Source organism: Hemitrygon akajei, chromosome 27, assembly GCF_048418815.1.
Source record: "Hemitrygon akajei chromosome 27, sHemAka1.3, whole genome shotgun sequence".
In the NCBI taxonomy this organism is placed as follows: Eukaryota; Metazoa; Chordata; class Chondrichthyes; order Myliobatiformes; family Dasyatidae; genus Hemitrygon; species Hemitrygon akajei.
Window position 1 is genome coordinate 20,581,840 of NC_133150.1, and position 24,484 is coordinate 20,606,323.

At 40.7% G+C, this 24,484-nt stretch overlaps 1 protein-coding gene across 1 annotated transcript; it reads right to left on the reverse strand.

Annotated features, from left to right (window-relative positions):
• Positions 1–1,743: 1,743 nt before the first annotated feature.
• rnpep (arginyl aminopeptidase (aminopeptidase B)) lies at positions 1,744–23,066 on the reverse strand. The gene is made up of 11 exons (XM_073030463.1): positions 22,632–23,066; positions 20,973–21,113; positions 18,314–18,465; positions 16,114–16,230; positions 10,664–10,899; positions 8,047–8,160; positions 5,677–5,789; positions 4,073–4,181; positions 3,594–3,818; positions 3,044–3,186; positions 1,744–2,445 (listed from the first exon to the last, which is right to left on the reverse strand). The coding sequence occupies exons 1-11, from the start codon at positions 23,013–23,015 to the stop codon at positions 2,296–2,298; spliced, it is 1,884 nt and encodes a 627-aa protein (XP_072886564.1). The 5' UTR covers positions 23,016–23,066; the 3' UTR covers positions 1,744–2,295.
• Between the last annotated feature and the right edge of the window lie 1,418 nt (positions 23,067–24,484).

Here is a 24,484-nt window from a genome sequence, read left to right on the forward strand (position 1 = left end):
TTCAGTCTCTTCGTTGTCGCTCTCACTTGAGCGCACGCGATCCTCTTCATCACGCAGCAGTTCAGCCTTTCGAAACCCGTTGGTGATAGTGGATGTTGTGACATGGCTCCACGCATTTAGGATCCACTGGCAGACTTGAGTTAAAGATGCTCTTCGTATGTGGCCTGTTTTGGTAAAGGATTTCTCGCCACTCGTCATCCAAGTCTCCCACTCAACGCGCAGTGCCACTTTAAATGCCCGGTTCACGCTGATGTCCAGTGGCTGCAAATACTTCGTGGTGCCCCCAGGAATCACAGCTGGAATTGAGTTTGTACTCTTGATGGCAGCTTTCACTGAATCTGTTATATGAGCCCTCATGCTGTCCATAACGAGCAACGCTTTTTTTCTGTGAAAAAAATCCCCCCGGTCGCTTGGCGTAGCACTCTCTGAGCCAATCCTTCATTAGACTCTCCATCATCCAACCTTTCTTATTGACTTTCACCATCATTTCTTTTGGGAATTTTTCCTTTGGCATTGTCAGCCGCTTAAAAATCACCATCGGTGGAAGCTTTAGTCCGGATGCTGTGCAGCTCAGAACACAAGTAAAATGCATTCTCTCATGGCCACTTGTTTTCAGTATGATGGACGAGTCACCTTTTTTATTAACAGTCCGAGTGAGAGGCAGGTCAAACGTCAAAGGTACTTCATCCATATTTATGATTTCATCTGGCCCGATGGAATTCTCCGCTATCTTTGTTTGAGTGAATGTGCGGAAGTTAGCAAGTTTTTCCTCGTGGTCGGGAGGGAGCTGCTGACAGAGAGTCGTGCGTACCCTGATGGACAGGCCTTTTCGTCTCATAAATCTAAAACACCACGATGGCCCACCTCTAAAATCTTCGATTTTCATTTTGGTGGCGATTGCTTTAGCCTTCAGTCTGATCTGCACGGTGGAAACACCGCGGCCGCCTGCTCTCTGTGTGTTAACCCAGTCTTCAAGAAAGTTTTCAAGTTCGGGCCATCTGCTATGATTACCTCTGAAAGCTTTTGTCGTCTTTTTGCATTGACTCAGTTCTTCACGCTGGCGTCTCCACCTTCTCACCATCGATTCATTTATGCCAAGATTACGTGCAGCAGCTCGATTTCCTTCTTCAACCGCCAGATTGATCGCCTTTAACTTAAAAGCTGCATCATATGCTTTTCTTCGAGTGTTTTCCATGTTGATGAGGGTGAGTACAAATGACTGATTTACAATAATTTAATTGTGAAAGTGCGCTTGATTTATCGTACAATTTCATTGGACCTCTGTGAACTACTCATCAATTTTATTGGTCTACTGTTACGAGGCAAAATGTTTTTGGCGGCATGAAAAAAAAACATGCATTAGCCGCACCGTAGTAAAAGCCGCAGTGTTCAAAGCTGTTCAAAGCGTGGGAAAAAAGTAGCGGCTTATAATCCGGCATCTACGGTAATCTTAAATAGAAAAGATAAGTAAAATTCATTATGGAGTATACAAACAAGATGTGAACTTCTGGGCTGAATGGTGCGGGGGGGGGGGGGGTGGAAGGAGTAAAAGAAAAGTAGGAATGTGTAAAATTGTATTACATTAGCCCACGGCTAAGTTAGGCACTTCTTCCTGCGTACAAGTATACCTGATAAATTAGTTAAGCAAATTTTACCTTTGCAATAGTGAGCACAATATTAAAATTCTACAAGCAAACTGAAAATGCAATTAAAGCTAGTTAAGTAAATATATCACAGCTTGCCTTGTTTGTGGTAACAACTTTATTCATTGTACAGATTTCAGTTTACACACATACTGAATATCCTTTGATTATGCACTGGCCTAGTTTTCCTTTCAGAAATATTGATTTTACTACCAAATACAAATATTCCCATAGAAATGATTTAGAAGAGAAAGTCAGTAGTAGGAATACACCAAGATGATTATGACTATTGAAAGAGACATGAAACATTAAGTACCTGAGCAAAGATCCACAAGAGCACAATCCAATTCCTTGTGCAATTGGATTCTCAATTTCCTCACTTGCACTCACTTCAAAATGTTTTTGCAGCTCAAGTGTGCTACAAGGTATGCAAACAATTGAATTTGACAGATTTAACCCAGATCTGCTTTTGGCATACACAAAGGAAAGAACACATTAGTACAACAAAGAATATCATGGCTATTTTGGAAGCATTAATTGATTTACCCTATTTAAATCTGAAAACAATCAAAGTTTTATAGAGACAAATATTCTGAAGTATATTCAAAGATCTCCTGAAAGCTACCGATTTAAATTTCTTCATTCGTGAATCTTAATTACAAATTATTTTTTTCACATAATTCTGTACATTTTTGTGAAGTTGATTCCCTGTAGCAGCAAAAATTTCCTGTGCTAGTTTGCGTGTCCTTTCAGATTCAGACCACATGGCTCGATAAACGGGAACTGTGTACTTCTGTTTACCCTGTGACGAGAGGAAAAGGTCAAAACATTTGCAGTATAATAGGATGAATTACTATTTGAGTTTAATTATTCAGTAAGGTTTGGAATTTGAGTTTTACATGCAGATTACAAGTGTCCTTCCATATTGGGACTTTTTGTAAGGTAGTCAGGAATAACAATGGCAGGTTTATTATACTTAACTACCAAAAAATGGGATTTGGCTTTTATTTTCTATATTAAATGCCTTTAGTACCACATTCTTGTCTTTTCTTTAAAAAAGCCTTCATCCTCCATTCTTTGAATGTAAGATGCCATTTTACTTTTAATCCTTCAACACCCATGATATAGTCTTCCTAAGTATTAATATCTTGAATTCGACTTCAACAATTTTTCTAAGTAATTGTGATGTTTCATTTTCATCTCAAACTCTGTACTACTCTCCTCAATGTAAGAATTATCCATTTCCGTAATAAAAGGGTTTACAGTACTTTTTAAAAAGATAATTTTGACCAAGTTAAGGCATATGCACATAAAAGCATTTCAATCAAATTACACTTAATGATCTTACATGAATTTTGCAGAAGGGACAACCATCACCTTAAGTATAATTAATTATGTACCTGACTGTGTAGAAATTTGCGAATTTCATCAAATGCATCTGTGTGGTTATTTTTCACAATTAACTTTACCCAGCGAAAACGTAGTTCAGCATTCTTGGAACTGGAGATATTTGGGTAGACTTCACCCATCTTAGCAATATTTCCTAAAGAAAATGAGATTTCAGATATTATTCCAGTTTCTTAAAGCATTTAATCATCACTACTTGTTATAACATTTACAAAGTCTCTTCTGAGCATTTGTATAATGAAGTGAGGGCAAAAGATAACTGTTTTCCAAAATAATTAAAACTTTTAAAGCCAAAGTTTCGAGTGGACAGAATTCTATAAATCAACTATGATTTATTGAAACAGCAATTGAAGACATCTGGAATTAAGCATGAAACAAATTAAAGTGCGCAGATTTAATTTAGAATATGATTTCCATTGGACTCTGGTTAAATCATTAGTATTTGATTTAAAATTAAAAATACATTTTCACAATTTATGGTACACTACACAATATGACAGGAATTTTAGTATTTATTAGTAAATGTCATCCCTTACTAAATACCTGGAGGCAAAGGTGACTTTTCCAGTAGTTTATCAAGGAAGTGCACAATCTGGTAGGTTTTCCACGAGCTTATGTCAACAGCTTTGATGGCATCCATATTCAGCTCTGTAGCCAACCATAGTGAAGCCAAGCTTTCTGCTGGTTTCATGAGAACATCACCACATGAAAGGTCTGGCAGATAAGGTGGCCATCCAGGAGTATTCAGCCAACAGTCAAATTCAAATCCTGGATAAGAAAATTTAGATCCTTTGTTTCTCTAAATGTTCAACTTCTTACCAAACTGACAGGGTGAAGAACATGCATAAATTGAAAAAGAATCAGGTAGAAAATAACAAAGCGTTAAGGACTCGGTCATGATAAAAATTGTGGATAGGTTCCAGTTAATCAAAATAATTGAAGCAACTTTAATCTTATTGAAAGATTGTGCATCCCCACTTTTTCTTCAGCGAGGGGTTGATATAATAATAAAACAGCATTACCAGTTTTTTTCTCAATTTCTTGTTTCTTGAGTTCTGGGAAGTACTCTAAATAAAAACATAAAGTGTCTTCCGCCACAATACTTTGGAATTTGAATTTGTTCACATAGGCCTGCAAGTAAACACAATTTAGACACATGATTTATGTTAAATCAGAGCAAATGATATACCTGTACACTGGACAGTGTATCAGTGACCCATTTCGGGTAAGGAACTGCATTGATATTGAACTGCCTCATCAGGGACTTTCCTCCCATCACAAAAGGAGCTATTAACGGATGACCAATTCAATTTGCAATTCCCCAACAATGAAGTAGGCCATGCCTCTACACAGCAAGACCAGGACATTACTTGATAATAGACTGATCAATTTTCTACTTGGAACAGCATAACAAGGCAATCAAAATCTGTCCTATTGCCCTTTTCTTATTTTAAAGTTTTAAGCAGATCTGTAACATAGATTGAAGTACATTCTGCTAAGAGTTTGTTCTACAGGTTTCAGAGGTCTTGGGTATCAGTGGAAGTTCTCAAATCTGGAATGTTAATTTAATGTCTCCAAGTTACCATCAAATCAATTTCTGCTCTTTAACAAGCTGGAGTCCATAGAGACAAGTTCTTTAGCAATGGTATAAACAAAATATCTGCATAAATGGCCAAAAATACCAAACTGATGAAAGATCACTATTTCACCATAATCTTTCCTATTTTAATTGCAATGTCCAAATTTTTAGAGGTTAAAGATGGATGCAAAGTAAAAAGAAAGCTTAAAATTAATTATGTGCAATATGAAATGAAAAGCACTTTTACATGTTTGTACTGTACATCAGATGAGAAAGATGAAATATGGAGGTAAAAGCAAACAAGTCCAGTAAGGGCAGTTGAAGGTGATCTGATTTGCTCAGAGTGTACATTTAATGCAAGAAGCCTCACAGGTGAAGCAGGTGAACTCAGTATGGATCAGCACATAGGATTGTATTTCAGTTATTATGGAAGCATAAGACAAGAGTAAAGTTCAGCCATTTGGCTCACAGTCGACAGATAGCAGATATGGCAAATGAACCTTTGTGATATCACTGCTTTTTCTGTAATGGTGCGGGTAAGACCGGGGAGTGGAGTTGAACTTAAGGGGAACACCATGGTGGAACGTAAAGATATTCTGGGGCAACATGCAGAACTAAGATATAAAGAGGATCACTTTTCAATAAATGTACTACAGATCTTGCAGTATTCAGTGGGAATTAGATGACTGTTTGAATAATAGATTTCAACTTCCATAATATCGCCTGGGAATACCTTAGTGCACTGTCTTTCTTTAAAACTGAACAAAATATTATTCTTGTTTTCATTTGTGGTTGATGAAATTTGCATGATTTTTGCATGAGAGGCGGGATTTGATGTTTGATATTTTTCCTTGAATGGGTTGGTTCCATGGTCCTTTGTTTCATGATTGTGGGAAGATGAATTTTAGGGTTGTATACTGCAGGCATACTTTGATGATAAATGTATTTGAATCATTGAAAATAGGTTGGCTACGCAAACATGCATTTAGCAGCTTTCCCCCCCTTATAAATAAAATTATGTTTACAATGAACTTGACAAGTTCTTACCCGAAGGAAAGCATCAAATGTGCTCTGATCACCCACAAGGTGAGCTAAATATGATACAAAGCAGTAGCCTTTTTCGTAGGGAGTTTCGTTATATGTCTCATCTGGATCAATCCCTGAAAAAGGAAACAATAAATTCTTTGTCAAAGAAAGGTAAAATTTCTAAGGGTGGGCTTACTTCGGGAATACAGAAATCATGGGGCATGAGAGAGCAAACACCAAGTTTAACATTACGCAAATGACTATATCACACATTATTGACTATGAAATTCTTTGGGATGGTCCAAGGTCACAAAGTAGTTCCTTTTTTCTCTGTGATTCACTTGCTCTAAAGCCCTTCCACATCCCAAAAACATGCAGGTTGACAGGTTAACTGAAAATTGTAAGTCTCCCCTGGTGTGCAAGCGGGTGAATAAAATCTGGTGGGCAGTTGAGGGAAATTGGTAACAAGTGAAAATTGTTAGGAGAGGAATTGTTCTGCAAGCCAGCATAGACTCAATGGGCTGAAATAACTTCCTGTTTTGTAAGGAAATAAGGAAAGCATCCATCAGCAACTGACAATGGAACATACTAATCGATTCAGCAGTTGCTGAGTAAAGGCTGATTTATACTTCTGCGTCAAATGAACGCCGTAGGTACGGCACAGCCACGTAACCTACACTGTATCCTACGCCATAGTCTGATGTGCACCTCTCCAAAAATGTAACTGCGCATCATGGCGATGCAGACAGTAACAACTGTGTTATGACCTCGGCCCCCTCCTTTGTGAGAATCGCAAGAGCCCTAGTCAAGGGGGGGGTCAACTGACCCAAGAGGGGGAGAGACGTGCTGAATAGACACGGGAAATGGGAGAGAGAGAGGGAGACGTGCGGAAGACCACGTTCTCCCGAGAAGCAGAATAAAGGCGACATTGACTATTGTCTCATGGAAACCACGTGAAAAGCCCTCGGGCAAAGTGGGCTGGTTGAGAGAGAGATCGCATCATCTGCAACCTGATTGACACCTGCAATCCCTTGAAGAAGTATAAAGGAGGGTCTGAGGGGGGGGGACAACCCTCAGACGCACCAAGGAGACACCAAGGAAGCACGATACCGATTCCTGTGGGAGCGGGAAGCCATTTTGAAGGAAGCCACGTGCGTTAGATTCCAAATTTTGAATCTGTGGCTAGAACCAACGGAAGACCGCTTTTAAATAACAACGGGGAAGCCTGCTCCCCTGATTCCAAGGATTTGCTCTGTAAAGACAACGGGCAAGTGTTTATCCTTTCTCAACCATCTCTCTCTCTCCACAACGTGAAACCCCAGCGGTTCCCAAAAGGGAAAAGCCTGCAGACTTCTGAGTGACTCTTTATATTTCAATTGGACTCAGTATTACCCCCTAGACAACTATAGAGCTTATTTCTGATTGATTATTATTACACCGGTGTTTTAGATTGAGTTTTGACGATGTATATGATCTGAATGTTTTGTATTAACCATACGTTTGTGCCCCTTTTTGAATAAAACGTTTGAAAATAGTAGCATCCGACTCAACTGATCCCGCTATCTTTGCTGGTAAGTTACCTGGTTACGAGGTTACGTAACAACTGTGATTGGTCCACTTGGTAGCATCGCATTTCCTCCTGTCTATGTACACTGATGCGAAATAAATGGTTGGAGACGATGAACCAAATCGTCAAATCTACCTGCCGACATCTGAAAATATTTGAAATGCATTTCCTCATCCATGTCTCTCGGTGGCTGGACAAGCACAGAAGATTCACCCTCCTTCTGTCTCAGTCTGTTCAGTGGTCATACATAGCATCTCCTCCGATGTCGTCTCTCTTTTTTGTGTTGCAGTAATTTCAATAAAAGTAACCCTTGTTCAATATTAGCTCCAACATGATGCGCGCAGTCGCCATCAACCCCACTGCCAACTAGCGTTTTGGCGGTGAATTGCAGAGCGACGCAGACACGCCAATGCACAGGTATAAATGCTCACAACGGCGCAGGCCACTTACGAAGGCTACGGCATAGGCTACTACGCAGAAGTATAAATCAGCCTTTAAACCTACAAAACCTTGAAATGGCACTAAGCAGCTCTGATCAAAAAGACTGAGTGCTTGGTGGAACATCTCCATTAAGTCAACAGCAAGTACCAGGAATCTCCAGTTGCCTGTAATTTGCTGTCACGCTTCCAATTTGACTATTTTTGCCTCTTATCCCACTCCAACAGGAGCTCATCTATTCAAGCACTTTCACTTTTGGAGATTCAATATCAAACTCAGAAACTTGCTTTTTCTGCTTGCATCTGAAAAATGATTTTTTGGAAGCACTGGGGATTTGATCAGGGATTCCAAATCAATTTGCACAGATCCAGATTATGAACTCTCACCTTGATCAATTTTAACCTTCAGTTTATTGAGGGGATGGTCCTCTCCAGTGTTATCCATGTGTTGACGAAGGAGGGCTCTCCCTGTGGCAGCTTCAAGACAAGTGTACTCTGGACCTGAGATATAAACTTTGAGTAAATATACAGGAGATATCTTGGTGATATGATGGTATCAGTGCCATAAAGCTACACATGGTTTATTGGGACAATTAATAATAGAGAATTTTTTAAATTACAAAAATTTACCAGTGCAGCACAAGGTTGATTCAGCAGCAGGAAAATATGTGGGTATAGACACCAATAGTTTCAATTAGTTGCCTATTGAAAACATCTGGAATGCCACACTGAAAACATAATGGTTTGTCCTTTCCCCATTTTTTGAAGAGAGTGTAATATTCATGTTTTTTTTTTAAACTTTCTCTTTCTAAGTACCAAAAAGTACCAGTCCATCATGCAAAGCAACTTCCTTCCATTTACACCGACTGCACTTCCCACTCCACTGGCAAAGCAGCTAAGATCGCCCTGGTTATTCCCATCAGGCAGCTAAGATTAACAACAGCCCCCTCACCCTGGTTATTCCCATCAGGCAGAAGATCTGAAAGCCCAAGAACATACATCAATAGACTCAGGTCAGCTTTTCTCCCTATATTATCAAATGTGTGAAGGTACCTCTCGCACACTAAAAGATGAGCTTTTGATCTCCCCGATCTACCTTGTGACATTTGTACTTTGTCTCTCTGCACTACACCCCTTTCTGTAATTCCAACACAATGTTCTGTATTCTGTTCTTTTTTAAAACACAATTCACTCAACAAGACAAAGGAGATGATTATCAACTTCAGGAGAACTCGCACCATTCTCATCCCTCTTCACACTGGTGGCACAGTAGTCAAAAACTGAGCAGTTTCAACTTCCTGGGAGAATAAATCTTTCACAAACTCTTATGGCCCCAAGACACAATCACGAAAGCTCGACAACACCTCATTCTGAGGAGGGTGAAGAGAGCTGGAGCATGCACATTTATCCTTTTTGCAGATGCAGTCGGGAACATCCTAACATGCTGCATCACTGTGTGGTAAGGAAACTGCACTGCCGCAGACAGGAAGGTTCCACAACAGGTAGTCAAAACTGCCCAATGCATCACTGGGCAGCATTGAGAAAAGGGCCAGTAACATTGTGAAGGATCCCACCCAACCTGTCCATGGACTGTTTATTCCCATTACTGGCCATGCCAGAACCACCAGACTCAGTTACTTTCCCCAAGTTCGGGACTGTTTAACATCATTGCCAGTATACAAATGCAAAGGAGAGAACGTACTAAGCTGCAAGGCTGATCAACACCTCCACCCAATAACCCACCCCTTCACACCCCCACCACCACTACTTCACCATTTCCCGTCAGAGTGGTCTTATATACAGACACTCCTATGCCTAGCATCAATTTACCAACCTACAATCAACATATACAAGCTATATGAGAATGGAATGGAATTGTGTTTTTTGTGCTCTTTCAGATCTGAAGTAACAATTATTTCATTCTCCTTTGCACTTGTACGTTGGAAATGACATTAAACAATCTTGAATCTCTTGAGATGGTAATTATGCATGCCATGATTTATCCTGACAGAATACAAAAGCTTTTCACTGCATCTTGATATGTTACAATAATCAATACCAAAAACTATTTATTCATACTTTTTGCCCCCTTCACCTGCTTTGAAAAGCAAACCTAGAACAGCAGACTTTGAATCTTTACTGAGGTAGATGTTACTAATTATTGTGATGAAGGGTCTTTACCATGAAAGGTTAATTGGCTTCTCTTCCCATGGATGCTGCTTGACTGCCTGAATTCTTACAGCATTTCTGTTCTGGTTTGAAGTTTATAGTTTTAATTGCTTTTGATTTTGAAGTACAAACTGTGGGCGAGTCCCTTCCTTTCAGTTTCACATTCCAAACTTGAAGTGTTAACAATAGATGTTTGTCTAAATTTGAAACAGAAACTGCTGCTAACACTCAACAGGTTGGCCAGTATGTACTGAGAAAGCAGCAACATTTAAATTACAAATGAATGACCTTCAATTGTTTTTTGTTTCTTCCCATGCAGTAACTATGAATATTTCTAGTTTTTATTACAGATGTTCAGCATTGGTTATTATTTTAGTATTCTTTCACCTTAATCCTCTGGAACAATGCTTTCCCATTTCTATCCACTTAGATTTTAAAAAAATAACTAAGCTTAAAAATACATGTTCGCACATTAACCTTGTCAGGGAGGAACAATTCCTGCAAACACTCCCAGTACAGTAAACACAATGAACTGTTAAACAGAAAAACAAAACCATCCAACCTGAAATAACATGGCAAAACTAGATGCTAATCTCTCAAATTTGTTAGAAATCATGCACATTATAAATTAAATAACAAATATCCATTGCAAGTTCAATCATTGCATGCTTTTAAAAAATCTAAGATATGAAATTCTGAAGTCTGTACAAAGGCTTTGAGGAGTATGCTGGAATGGGAATCCAACAAAGCATACTAAATGGTTAAGATCTTATTGCAGAGAGACGAATATCGGGATTTTTTTGGATCACTGTAACATGCATTCACAAAGCTGTACCGTAAATTTCTGTTGAGATTCTCCTCTGAGCATACATTGTAAATCCTTCATTTAGCCAGAAGTCTCCCCAGTTGGCATTCGTGACCAGATTGCCAAACCAGCTGTGAGAAATCTCATGGATGATGACATCAGCCAATGACCGATCTCCGGCCAACAGACATGGAGTAACAAACGTAATGCAAGGATTCTCCATCCCACCAAATGGGAAAGACGGCGGCATGAAGAGAAGATCGTACCTTTGGATATTACAAGACATTTGGTGTCAAGTTATTTTAAAATGCAAATGGAACAAGTATCCCACTCTCAATTAGTTTTATGTACACTCTCACACTGACATCAAAACACACTTTATTTTTCACTTTAAAAAATCCAAATCACAAACTATCAGCTAGCAGAAACTTGGATGCAAAAGGAAATCTCAGATGGAGTAAATTTTGGTAGACTTACACTCAGGCACACAATTAACCTCATTGATCAGAAGAGTCGAAGGACAAAGCTATCAACAGAATTGCAACCCAAACTCTGAGTAGATGCAGAGCCCCACAAGGTTCTCCAATTAACCATTTAACAGAACAAGCAAAATATAGTACAGCACAGGAATAGGCTCTTCGGCCCACATTGTGATGAACGCGATGCCGAATTAAGACCAAATCTCTTCTGCTTGCACATGATCCATTTTGCTCCAGTCCCCATCAGTTTCATATCTGCTTCCATTACTACCCCTGGCGGTCCATTCCAAGCATTTACCACCCTCTGCGCAAAAACCTTGCCCCGCCATTCTCCTGTAAACTTTAGGCTTCTTACCCTAAATGTGCAATTCTACATTTCTATCCAGCTGGAAAAAAGATTCTGACTGTCTATGCCTCTATTTTTTTAACAAACATCTATCAGGCCATTTGCTCTATCAGAGTGTGCAAAGAGAAAAAATGTTAAGAGTTTATTAATAAACTCTTTTATTAATTTATTAATGCCAGCAGTGAACTGAGATGGTTATGTCAATTCTGAGCAAGTTTTGTTTTCAGAAACAGAAACTCTCTAAAACACAAAACCAGTTGGACAGCATGTGCTGAGAAGGAAGCTGCATTTAAATTGCAAACCTGACCTTTTATTGTAATTGTTTCTTCCCCTGCAGGAACTATCTGAATATATCCTCACCACTAACAACCTTGGTTCTTTAAGGTTGTCATAGCTACGAGAGGTGGTGGGAATAAGCTCCCAAGACCTATTACATGCTCCCAATGGTGTGCATCTCAACTAGCCTCTGACAACCAAGTCCAGCTCTTGCCCTTTACGTGCGGCTCAGCTACTAAGCCCGGCAGAACAGTTTCTACTGAAGGGGCGAAGATGGGTTACTGGTGCCTTAAAAACAGTTGCTTTGAACAGAAGGGGCTTGTCAGCTGTGGTTGGCAGCTCATCCAGGAAAAGGAATACTCCGATCTCATACTTCCACTGCTTCATGTCTCCACCCACTTATGGAGAAGGCTTCAGGAATAAACACTGAGGGAAAAATCTAGAGCTGGAATCCCTAATGCAGCCCCCACATCAGTTCAACACTGACTGGCAACTCCTGAAAGCAGGAGCTTGTTCTCCTTATTGTACTGCCCTGGCTTGCGTGTCACGTAGACATTTAAGATGCAGTGTCCAAACAATGGAGGGCCTCAACAACCAATCTTCATGTCTTCTGTAAACTTACTACCCTTCCTCAGGGAATCTTGAAAAGGCAGGTTGTAGTGGTTTTACTTTCGCTGTCTGTTTCACCAGTCATTACTGAATAATAATGAATTAACTTCAGCCTTAAGAAACAAAACAACTATTTTGATGATAAAAAGCTTGTGTTGTTATGCATCTTACACACTGTCCACATTTGCCAAAAAGTACTCCAATCACAAGATTAATTTAACAGGTAATGAGGTTAATTCGCATATCATGAAATTTCAAAATTCATGCTGGTGCGTTTTTGTTAAAACATTTACACGTTTTCACTGTAGACACGCTCTCACAACTCGAAGGGTCTGGACCCTTCTTCAATGAATTAAAGCAAGGTTTCTGGATCTAAGAAGTCCAGCATTGCCCAGGAGAGATCAGACTCAGAGTCTGAAGAGTCAGTGCTGTCAGTGTCACGTGGAAGGAGTCAACCTGGCAGACAGCTAGGCCTGCACCACACCCAGTTCGGCTGATCTCATCTACCCATGCCTGCGAGCATACTTTATGTGATTAAAACCTAGTCAGGAAGCTCAATGTCATTACAGCTTTCCAAAGTGATACTCAAGTCATAGCCCAGATTACAGGCTTGAATTCACAAATGGATTAAGGCATATATGTCAAACTCAAGGCCCGCAGTGGAATTATTTTTGGCCCGTGAGATAATATCTAATTACTATTAAAGCTGGCCCCAGTAATTGAAGCGCCTATGGTGTATGATATGGCTAATGCTGAGTTTATTCAGGTACCAGGTTTTCAGGGTTTTTAGTGTTTATTCGGCAGTCTTCTTCATAAGAAACGGAATTTGTAAAGTGAAACACTTTGTATCTATCTATCTACATGAGAGCAGGCTGAAAAAACGGAGGCAACGAAAGCTGCGTTCGCACGCGTCCGACTGATCCGGCCCGCATGAAGCTGCATTTTGCTCAATCCGGCCCGTGACCTAAAATGAGTTTGACACCCCTGGATTAAGGCCACAGCTGCATTGTCTCCAGGAAACCATTTTTCAGGTGCTTAACAACAAAAAAAAACAAGGAAAAGATATACATATACAAATTCTGGGTCTTATCAAACTACAATCTTGCATGGTATCTATTCTTTCTATTTTTCTTTGCCACACTCACTCAATATAGTTGACTGAATCCTCATTTGTTAGATTGTGTATTGCTGGAACACATTTATCAATTATCAGATTATATTGTTTAACAACTACAAATAGTAGGAAAACTAAATGGATTTCAACTTTAGAGAAATAGTACATTATATTCTAGCTTACACACTGTCCTCATCAACATATATTACAGCAAACTCAAAATTTCAGAATACTAATTTTAAATTATTAAATAATGCTTTATAGAGAAAAAGAAATGAAGTAAATTTAAAACCAAAATCGAATCTTCAAACTTTAGAACAGCCATCGTCTCTCTGATAGCCTTCTTCCCATATCCCTTGACTCCGCTATCTTTAAGAGCTCTATCTAACTCTTTCTTGAAAGCGTCCAGAGAATCGGCCTCCACTGCCTTCTGAGGCAGAGCATTCCATAGATCCACAACTCTGGGTGAAAAAGTTTTTTCTGAACTCCGTTCTAAATGGCCTACCCCTTATTCTTAAACTGTGGCCTCTGGTTCTGGACTCCCCCAACATCAGGAACATGTTTCTTGCCTCTAGCATGTCCAATCCCTTAATAATCTTATATGTTTCAATCAGATCCCCTCTCATCCTTCTAAATTCCAGTGTATACTGGCCCAGTCGCTCCACTCTTTCAACATATGACAGTCCTGCCATCCTGGGAATTAACCTCGTGAACCTTTTTTCTTTTTTTTTGAGATTCCACCTCCAGGGAACTATGCACCACTATTCCTAGATCACTCTGTTCTACTGCATTCCTCAAAGCCCTACCATTTACCATGTATGTCCTATTTTGATTAGTCCTACTAAAATGTAGCACCTCAGACTTCTCAGCATTAAACTCCATCTGCCATTTTTCAGCCCACTCTTCTAACTGGCCTAAATCTCTCTGCAAGCTTTGAAAACCTACTTCATTATCCACAACACCACCTATCTTAGTATCATCTGCATACTTACTAATCCAATTTACCACCCCAATTTACCATCCAATTTCAACAGATCAAACCAAAATGAAGACGAAAGAGAATTCGAGACAAGATGAGGAGATGACAATACAGAAGTACAAATCTGGGGAAGGGTACATAACCATCTCAAAGGGACTGAATATGTCCCAGAGCTCAGTGCAGTCCATTGTGGATAAAATGGAAAACAGACACACAGCCTAAGTCAGGCCATCCCTCTAAACTGAGTCGTCAGAGAAGAATGGCACTTGTAAGAAGCAACTGTGACACTAACAGTCACTGAATGAGCTGCAGAGGTCAGTGGCTGCAACTGGAGATGAAGTTCATGGCTCCACGATCTAAGGCCTTGCACAAAAAGAGTATTTGTGGAAGAGTGGCAAGGGAGAAGCCCTAGTTTTTTTTTAAAAAAAGCATCTCTTTGCCCGTAAAGCATCATTTTGAAGATATCTGAAGATGTGGATGAAGGTCTTGTGGTCAGATTAGACTAAAGTGGAACTTTATGGCCTAAATTTGGAGTAAATCTAATACGGCACATCAGCCAGGTTACACCATTCCTCCTGTAAAGTTTGGAGAGGTAGCATCATGTTATGCGGATGTTTCTCAGCAGCTGGGACTGGAAATCTGTTCAGGAATCGATGGGAAGATGAACACTGCCAAAAAAACAGAGCTCCTGGATAAAAACTGTACTCTTTTCCATAGGTGCTGCCTGGCCTGTTGAATTCCTCCCCTATTTTTGTATGTGTTCCCTGGAGAAAAACCTGCCAGTCTCTGCGAGCAAACTTAAACTGAGGAGGAAGTTTGTCTTTCAGCAGGACAACGATCCAAAGCACACCGCCAGAGCAACAATGGAGTGGTTTCAAGTGAAGAAAATTGATGCTCTTGAGTGGCCCAGTCACAGCCCTGACCTTAAACTGAACTGAAGACCTCAACACTGCTCTCTACTGCCACTCCCCAACTAACCTGGCAGAGCTTGAGCAATTTTGCAAGGTGGAATGGGCAAATCTTGTTCCCTCACATTGAGCAAAGCAAATCGAGACATATCCCAAAAGACTACTGGCTGTAATAGCTATGAGAGGTGATTCTACTAAGTACTGAGAAAGGGGGGGGGGGGGGGGGGGGTGAATACTTTTGAACTACTGACATTTCAGTTTTTGAATTTTTACTTTTTCATGCTTTGCACTTTCCCTCCTTTTCAGACTGTGAGAAAAGGAGCAGGTGATTCATGAATAAAATTTCTCAGTTAAACCAGTATTACAACCAGGGATTTTGATCAATTTATGCAAACAAAGGGTTGGAGACTGAATACTTTCACAAGGTACTGGAAATAGCAGTCAGTCATGTACACCCTTAAAGAGAAAGCAAAGTGGGCATGGATCTGAAAGCAGGATATTCATCTTATGGCATACTTTGGATATTAAAAAACTTAAAACATAAAAGGAAGCAACTTTCTTTCTGTTGATCCATCAGTTAAGAAAAAAAAAGAATTATTCACATACGGATTTACTATTTTTGTTAAATTGTTAGTGCAGGCAATTTCAGTGTTATTTGTGGATATTAAACAATTACAAAAAACAACTTGAAAACCTTAAGCAAATTTCATCGGCAGAGACTTGTGAATGAACCAAAGATTTTTGATAATACATCATAAAGCAGATTTACCTTCCCCATACATATGGTCCAAACAACTTCTCACCAACTGTCAAGAACTCTTCAATTACACCATTAAATTCTTCCTTGGCAGCTTCTAGCAGACACGGTTCAGTCCAGATACGGCTCCTATATCAGATACAGAGTTCTAATGATACCCGAGCAGTAGGAGAATGGGGGGAAAACCCCACATCATGACAAACATTCTTAAAAACCTATTTAGCCACTTTATAGAGGTAAAATAAGGCAACTGATGCCACTATTACTTCCCATATACTGCACACTACAAGTTAAAGCTGTACTTTGTAATGATACATTTGTTTTAATTACAAATCCTCCATTAGAAAAATAGGTCAAAAACTGACTGCTACAGTGGATTTGATTCAAATATTAACCAAATGAGGAGCCATTAATGCCATAAAGCTCTTTTAGATTGTCTAGTTAAGATAGACCCACGTCCTTTGTACCTTAAGTGAGAAGCGTACAAATACTCTGAGGCTACAAGTGTTACACAATCTTTAAAGAGGTCAGTACTTCATGAATACAGAGTATGTTTATGTCTCACCTTTGAATATATACAATATTCAATCCAGAATCTTAAATCTTTGCTGCCACAGGTGAGCTGCCAGATGACTAGAAGACAGCACATGTAATACCTTAATTCAGAAAGGGGAGCAAGCATAAGCTTGGTAATTGAGTCCTACTGTCAGTGGAAGAACAGCTATTGAAAAAATTCAAAGGACAAGATTAATCTACCCTTGGAAAGGCAGGGACTAATCAAAGACAGACAGCCAGATTTGTTGTTGCAGTGGGGGAAGAGATCTTGACCAAATGTAATCATGAAGACAACGTGTTCTACATGACATTTGACAAGATCCCACCCTGGGAAACTGGTCCAAAAGGTTAGAGCCCTCAAGTATGGTTGAGACTCTTACTGTTTGGTTGATACAGTAAAGATCTGGGTCTGAAAGTAGGAGATATAAAGGATAAAACCAACATTAATAGGGAGGAGAGTCCGTTTACAGAATGACGTTAAACAGTTTGTAAGACGGGTAGAGCAACTGCAAATGGAGTTTAATCCTGCAAGTGTGTGACATTGCTTTGAGAGGACCAACAAGGTCAGCCAGCACCTACACAATGAATAATGTGGCTCCAGAGAGTAATGAAGAATAGAGGAAACTTTGTGTGCAAGTCACAGATCGGTGAAGGTGAGAACACAGGATGGAAAAGAGTTAAAGAGGGCATGTGTCAAAGCAAGGAAGTTAAGATACAGTTGGAGTACAGGTGGCCCCCGTTTTTTGAACGTTCGCTTTGCGACAGCTTGCTGTTCGAAAGACCTACCTACATTAGTACCTGTTTTCGCTAACCAGAGGCTTTCAGCTTTTACGAAAAGAAGTCGCCCACTTTATACGTGTTTACCCCAAGAAAAACTACAATGACCGTGAAGCCCTGTGCGGGCAGTTGTTTGCGCATGTATGTACATAGGTGTGTGCGTACACATGCATGTACGTACCGATTTTTTTTCTCCAAATCGATTTTGGCTCGCTGTCTTCCCAAGTTTGATACTTGAAACTACACCGTACCTACAATATTTCTACTTTATATAGGATGTATATTTATCATATCATTCCTGCTTTTACTATGTTTGTGTTATTTTAGGTTTTGTGTGTTATTTGGTATGATTTGGTAGGTTATTTTTTGGGTCTGGGAACACTCAAAAATTTTTCCCATATAAATTAGTGGTAATTGCTTCTTTGCTTTACAACATTTCGGCTTACAAACTGTTTCATAGGAACGCTCTACCTTCAGATAGCGGGGTAAACCTGTACTCTGAAGTTCTGTTTGCCCTGCTGCAGGAGGGGCATGAATGCACCGGAGAGGGTGCAGAGGAGATTCTGCAGGATGCTGCCTGGGATGAAGGGGTTTCAGTAAAGCAGAGAAACTGGACAAGCTGGGCTTATTTTCTCTGGTGCAGAGGAGGCCGAGCAAGATCTTGACAGGTATACAAAATTATGAGGGCCATTGATAAGGTAGATAATAAACCCTCCCCTTGGCAGAGAAAAGCTTCCAAATGGAAGACTACACAGAGGACTGCTGAGACTATGACTTCCTCTCTGTCATCAAATAGAACTAATCTGTGAACTGGCAAAAACTAAACAGCCATTTTGGCTTTTAAAAATTATAACTCATTAATTTCAGGGAAAAGACTAACCTTGGTCCAACCTCTGCAGACACAATGTCACCAACTGCCAAAGCAACAAGATATGCAGGAATTGGGTGTTCCATTTTGAAGTGGAATACATTTTCTTTTTCATCATGTTCCCAGTTATTTGCACTCATAACAGCAGTAAAACCTTCTGGAACCTGAAACAAAATTCACGTGGGAATGGTTTAAATAGAACACAGTATCTCCCAATGTACTAGATCACATTGAGTCAGAGTCATGGAACAGTACAGCACAGAAACAGTCCCTTCAGCCCATCTAGCCTGTGCCAAACTCTTCTGCCTATCCCATCAACCTGCAGCTGGACCAAAGCTTTTTATACTCCTCACATCCATGTCCTTTCTAATCAAGTAGTCTTGGTATTTTAAGGGCAAAAGAAAACAATTCTGACGAGATTAGAGACAGAATCGATGCACATCAGCTCTGGCAAAGTAAAACCGGGCATCACGAATGGCTCTGATGCTTCACTCGCACTTGAGCTCAATGCCTTTTATGCACACTTTGAAAGGGAGAGTAAAACTACACCTGTGCGAATCCTTGCAGCATCTGGTGACCCTGGGATCTCCGTCTTGGAGGCTGACATCTGAACATCTTTCCAGAGGGTGAACCTTCGCAAGGCAACAGGCCCTGCTGGTGTACCTGATAGGGCTCTGAAAACCCGTGCTAGCTGAGTGGCGGGGGGTTTTCAAGGGCTTCTTCAATCTCCCACTGCTGCAGTCAGAGGTTCCCACCTACTTCAAAGGGGCGAGAATCCTATCGGTGCCGAATAAGAGCAGGATGAGCTGCCTCAGTGGCACTCACACCTACTGTGATGAAGTGCTCTGAGAGGTTGATCAAGGCCACAATCAACTCCTGCCTAACCAAGGACCTGGACCCGCTACAATTTGCCTATCACCACAATAGGTCTACAGTGGATGCAATCTCACCGTCTCTCCTCTCGGCCTCGGATCACCTGGATAATAGTAATCAACAAAGTGTACGTATGTCAAGCTGCTGTTTATTGACTACAGCTCAGACCTCAACACAATCTTACCCCCAGTCCTAATCAACAAGCTACAAAAACCTGGGCCTCTGTACCTCCTTCTACAACTGGATCCTTGACTTCCTCAACAGGAGACCACAGTCTGTGCTAATCAGAATTAACGTCTCCTCCTTGCTGACAATCAACACTGGTGCACCTCAAGGTTAAATGCTCAGCCCACTGCTCTACTCTCTCTATACACACGATTATACAAGACCCTAAGATATAGGAGCAGATTATGTGGCTAGGCACAGACTCAAATGGCATCTATAAGATTTGCCTATGATACAACTATTATTGGTAGAACTTCAGATAGTGACAACGAAGAAAACAGCTGGTTGAGTGGTGTTGCAACAACAATCTTGCAGTCAACACAAGACAAAGGAAGGGGTAGTTGAAGGAAGACCCACACCAGTCCTCATCGAGGGATAAGTGGAAACGGGGAGCATTTTCAACCTCCTGGCTATCAACTTTTCTGAGGATCTATAATGGCCCCAACATATTGATGTAATTACAAAGAATTCCCGACAGTGGCTATATTTCATTTGGAGTTTGGAGGATTGTCAGATGTACCGTGGAGAGCATTTTAAGTGGTGGCATCACTGTCTGGCATAGAACGACTGCTGCACGGGACTGGAAAAAGCTGCAGTAAGTTGTAAACTCAGCCAGCTCCATCATGGGCACTAGCCTCCCCAGCATCCAGGATACCATCAAAAGGCAATGCCTCAAGAAGACAGCATCCATTATTAAGGACTTCCTTCTCATTGCTACCATCAAGGAGATGGTACAGGTGCCTGAAGACACACATTCAACATTTCAAAAACAGTTTCTTCCCCCCCACCATCAGATTTCTGAATGGACAATGAACGCCGCCTCGCTATTTCCCCCCTTTTTTTTGCACTACTTATTTAATTTTCTTTTTTGTATACACTTGTAACTTATAGTTTTTATTATTATATATTGAAATGTACTGCTACTGGAAAACAGCAAATTTCATGAAATATGCCAGTAATATTAAACTTAATTCTGACTCTTATCCAAGACAAACTACTTTTGCTTCTTTGAAAATTTGACCAGGTGAGTACTTAAGTAATTCATGAAATGAAACACAAAATACAGGGGAAATAAAGCAGACTAGTCAGTATCTGTGGGGTGGGGTGGGGGGGGGGAAGAGAGAGTGTTACCATTTCAAATTTAGTCTGCAGCTACAAGCCATTTTCAGCATTTTCTGCTTTATTACAAAATTCCAGCACCTGCAGTATTTTATTTTGTTTTAGATTCTAATCCATACACCATTCACCAAATCTTTACTTTTTGAGGCAAACATCAGAAAATATCCCTTAATGTGCTTCAGACCAATAGATTCATTAACATTGAAATTAGGAATAAAGAAAAATAGACATTGTAAATAATCCATTTAAAAATATTCACCGATTGAAGTTAGAAGAAAAAAAAACATTCTATTGTGTCGTAGAATATATTTTTCTTTTGTTAAACATGCAGTTTCAGGAAAGGAAAAGAAACTTCAATTATTCTGTCAGGACACTTAAGTAGCACCTAGTTTTAAGTGCTCATTGTGAATCTAACAGAAAGAATGTGTTACAACAAAACAAAATCAAAACTTACTTTAATAGAGGCGGAGTAAGTGCTTTTAACAGCTGGGGTATCAAAGCAAGGGAAAAAAGATCTGTTTAAGACAGCTTGACCTTGGGTGAAGAGATAAGGTTTTACTTTTCCTGCTGTCTGTTCAGGGTTCAGCCAAACCACCTATTAAAAAGAACAAAACAATGAGCTTTGCTGGATACTGGATTAATTGAAGCACAGTATTGTCAAGGAATCTGCAGCAACAGACAATAATTTATAGATTAAAAATGAAGTAACTTTACAAAATGGAAAAGGAATTGCAGAGAGGAGGTTTGGTGGGGAGAGGGGGTTAACTGGGAAACAAGGATACCGTGGCATTTTATGCTTGAAACCTCCGAGCACACTGCAGTGCTGAGTGATACACATAAGCTTGATGTGGAACCAAGATGTAACGCTCTGGTGGGTTATAAAAGGTCAAGGGATGAAATACAAACTTCCAGATTCCAGTTTTTAAGGTTATTTTATACCAGTTCAACGATCTTAATACTACAAGGCCAAGTTGTGGTTGCCTCTCCTATCCCATGATGGCAGGAAGCCTGTAGGGAGTTTTTAACCGCACAACTTAGAAAGTAATACATCAGCATCTCATGCAAAGCACCTGATAAAGAAACTAACACTGACATAATCCTAAAACCACAATCTCCTACAAAAGTTTCTTTCATTTACATTGTGCCTTTTATGACCTCAAGAATATCCAAAATGCTTCACTACTGTAATACTAGAACTTCATGCACGAGGATACCCTTGAACAGTAATATGGCCAATAATTTGATTTTTTTGGGAAAAAAAAATGTAGCTTGAGGGATTAGTACCAAGTATAGCTCCGTCACTCTTCAAATACCTCCTAAAGATCTTTCACACACACCCAAGAGAATTCGACTCCTTGATTTAACCTCATCAGTAAGATGACTTTTTATTAATCGGTTTTTGTTTAAAAAAGGATGTAAATATCTCTAGCAAGGTCAGCATTTATTGCACTTTCCAAATTCTCCTGAACGGCCTTATCAGACCGTTTCAGAGGACGATTATGCATCGATTACCAGTATATTGATGCAGGTCTGGATTCACATATAGACCAGAACCGGGCAAATATGGTATTTGCGAATCAGATGGATTTTAGTTTTGTGGTCGCTATACAAAGACTAACAGATCCTCGTTTTGTTAAAACTTTTAGGAGCACTGACAAAAATGCAACACAGATTCGGTCGAGCAAACAAGGTCAAATTTCCACCTCACCAACCGTACTCCTGGATGACATTCACAGGAACTCAAAGACATAAACTCCAGGGAATCCCAGGTTGACAGTCTGGCTCGAGTGGCCAGAGTCTACTTTAGCCCGTTTATTGCCTTGCCTGAGAATATAAGTTTCCCTTAATCCACTATCCAATTAATGGTTTGTCATTGGGTGCCAATTGCCGAGCTCCCATGAAACCTAGTTGTTGTTTTTCCACTCTCCCTGGAAAATGAAGGGATTCATTGAAGAATATTTCAATGCAACACGTCAAGAATGTAATAACACCCAATCGTCCGGTAGATCGGACCGTTGCCCAACAGATCGCTGTTCTCTTTCAAGTCCATTAGGACCACATTGGGAATTTTCCAAATGGACACTGACTTGGAAAGAGGACTACCGGTACTCACCCCTGGCCCATCGGTGGCCGTGTAGTCGATAGTGACTTCCAGCGGGTCCCCCGGGTGACAAGGGCCGGGCAGAGTGAGCACCAGGACGGAGCCGTAGCTGGTGAACGGCTGCGTCTCATGGTGCAGGGGGACAGAGGGGGAGCCGGCGCCGCCGCACTTAGCCCGGACAGCCCGCACGCTGAGGCTGGCGTGGCTGTCCAGCCGAAGCTGCCCGCCCTCGGGCCGCAAGCAGCTCAGCTCCAGCACGGCGCGGCCCTCCAGCCGCCGCTGACCGAAGTCGACCCGCAGCTCCAAGTGCAGGTGCCGCACACGGAAGCTCTGAAAACTGGAGGCCGTGGCCGGGTCCGTTACGCGCGTCGGCTCCAGATGAAGCTCCGCCGCCATCGCTGCAAACTAGGAGACTGATTCACCGTCGCAAGTTCCTCCTGCACATAGCCCCGCCCTTCTCCCCATAGCCCCGCCCTCCTGCACATAGCCCCGCCCTTCTCCCATAGCCCCGCCCTCCTGCACATAGCCCCGCCCTTCTCCCCATAGCCCCGCCCAGATTCCATGTCGCTCCCTGCAGCTCCACCCATCAGTCTGGGGTGTGTATGTTTCGTCATCATCATGAAAGAGTTGAACACATTCTTTTACAATGTGAAGCATACAAGGTTGAAAGAAAGCAAATGCATTCTGCATTACTACCTTTGAGGGTTGATAGTTTCCACTAAAATCTTTACTAAGTTAAGGAAGTGACTTCAATTTAATTCGCAACATTGTCTTTCATTATTCACAATTATTCACAGAGTCAACTGTACTTCCTTAGAAGGTTGGCGTCATTCAATGTCTGTAGTGAGATGCTGAAGATGTTCTATAGGTCAGTTGTGGAGAGCGCCCTCTTCTTTGTGGTGGCGTGTTGGGGAGGAAGCATTAAGAAGAGGGACGCCTCACGTCTTAATAAGCTGGTAAGGAAGGCGGGCTCTGTCGTGGGCAAAGTACTGGAGAGTTTAACATCGGTAGCTGAGCGAAGGGCGCTGAGTAGGCTACGGTCAATTATGGAAAACTCTGAACATCCTCTACATGGCACCATCCAGAGACAGAGAAGCAGTTTCAGCGACAGGTTACTATCGATGCAATGCTCCTCAGACAGGATGAAGAGGTCAATACTCCCCAATGCCATTAGGCTTTACAATTCAACCGCCAGGACTTAAGAACTTTTTAAAAGCTATTATTAATGCTTTTTGAGATAGTGATTTAGATGCATATCATATTTTTTACTAAGTTAAGTATTGTATGTTATTAGTTTTGCTACAACAAGTGTATGGGACATTGGAAAATAAGTTGAATTTCCCCATGGGGATGAATAAAGTATCTATCTATCTATCTATCTATCTATCTATCTATCTATCTATAGGGCTTTTGGGGGTAATTTAGTTTTCATTTGATAAAGAATTAGTAGGAGGTTTTATTTCCCAACTCTCTGCACCACACCCCAACCCGACGGTGGTGGAAATGCCAAGTCTCAAGTCAAGTCACTTTTATTGTCATTTTGACCATAACTGCTGGTACAGTACATAGTAAAAATGAGACACCGTTTTTCAGGACCATGGTGTTACATGACGCGGTACAAAAACTAGGCTGAACTATGTAAAAAAACAATACAGATAAAGCTACTCAGACTACAGACCTACACAGGACTGCATAAAGTGCACAAAAACAGTGCAGACATTACAATAAATAATAAACAGGACAATAGGGCAAGGTGTCAGTCCAGGCTCTGAGTATTGAGGAGTCTGATAGCTTAGGGGAAGAAACTGTTACATAGTTTGACTACTAACTGCCATTAAAACAGCCCATCTGTTTCTGAATAGCCC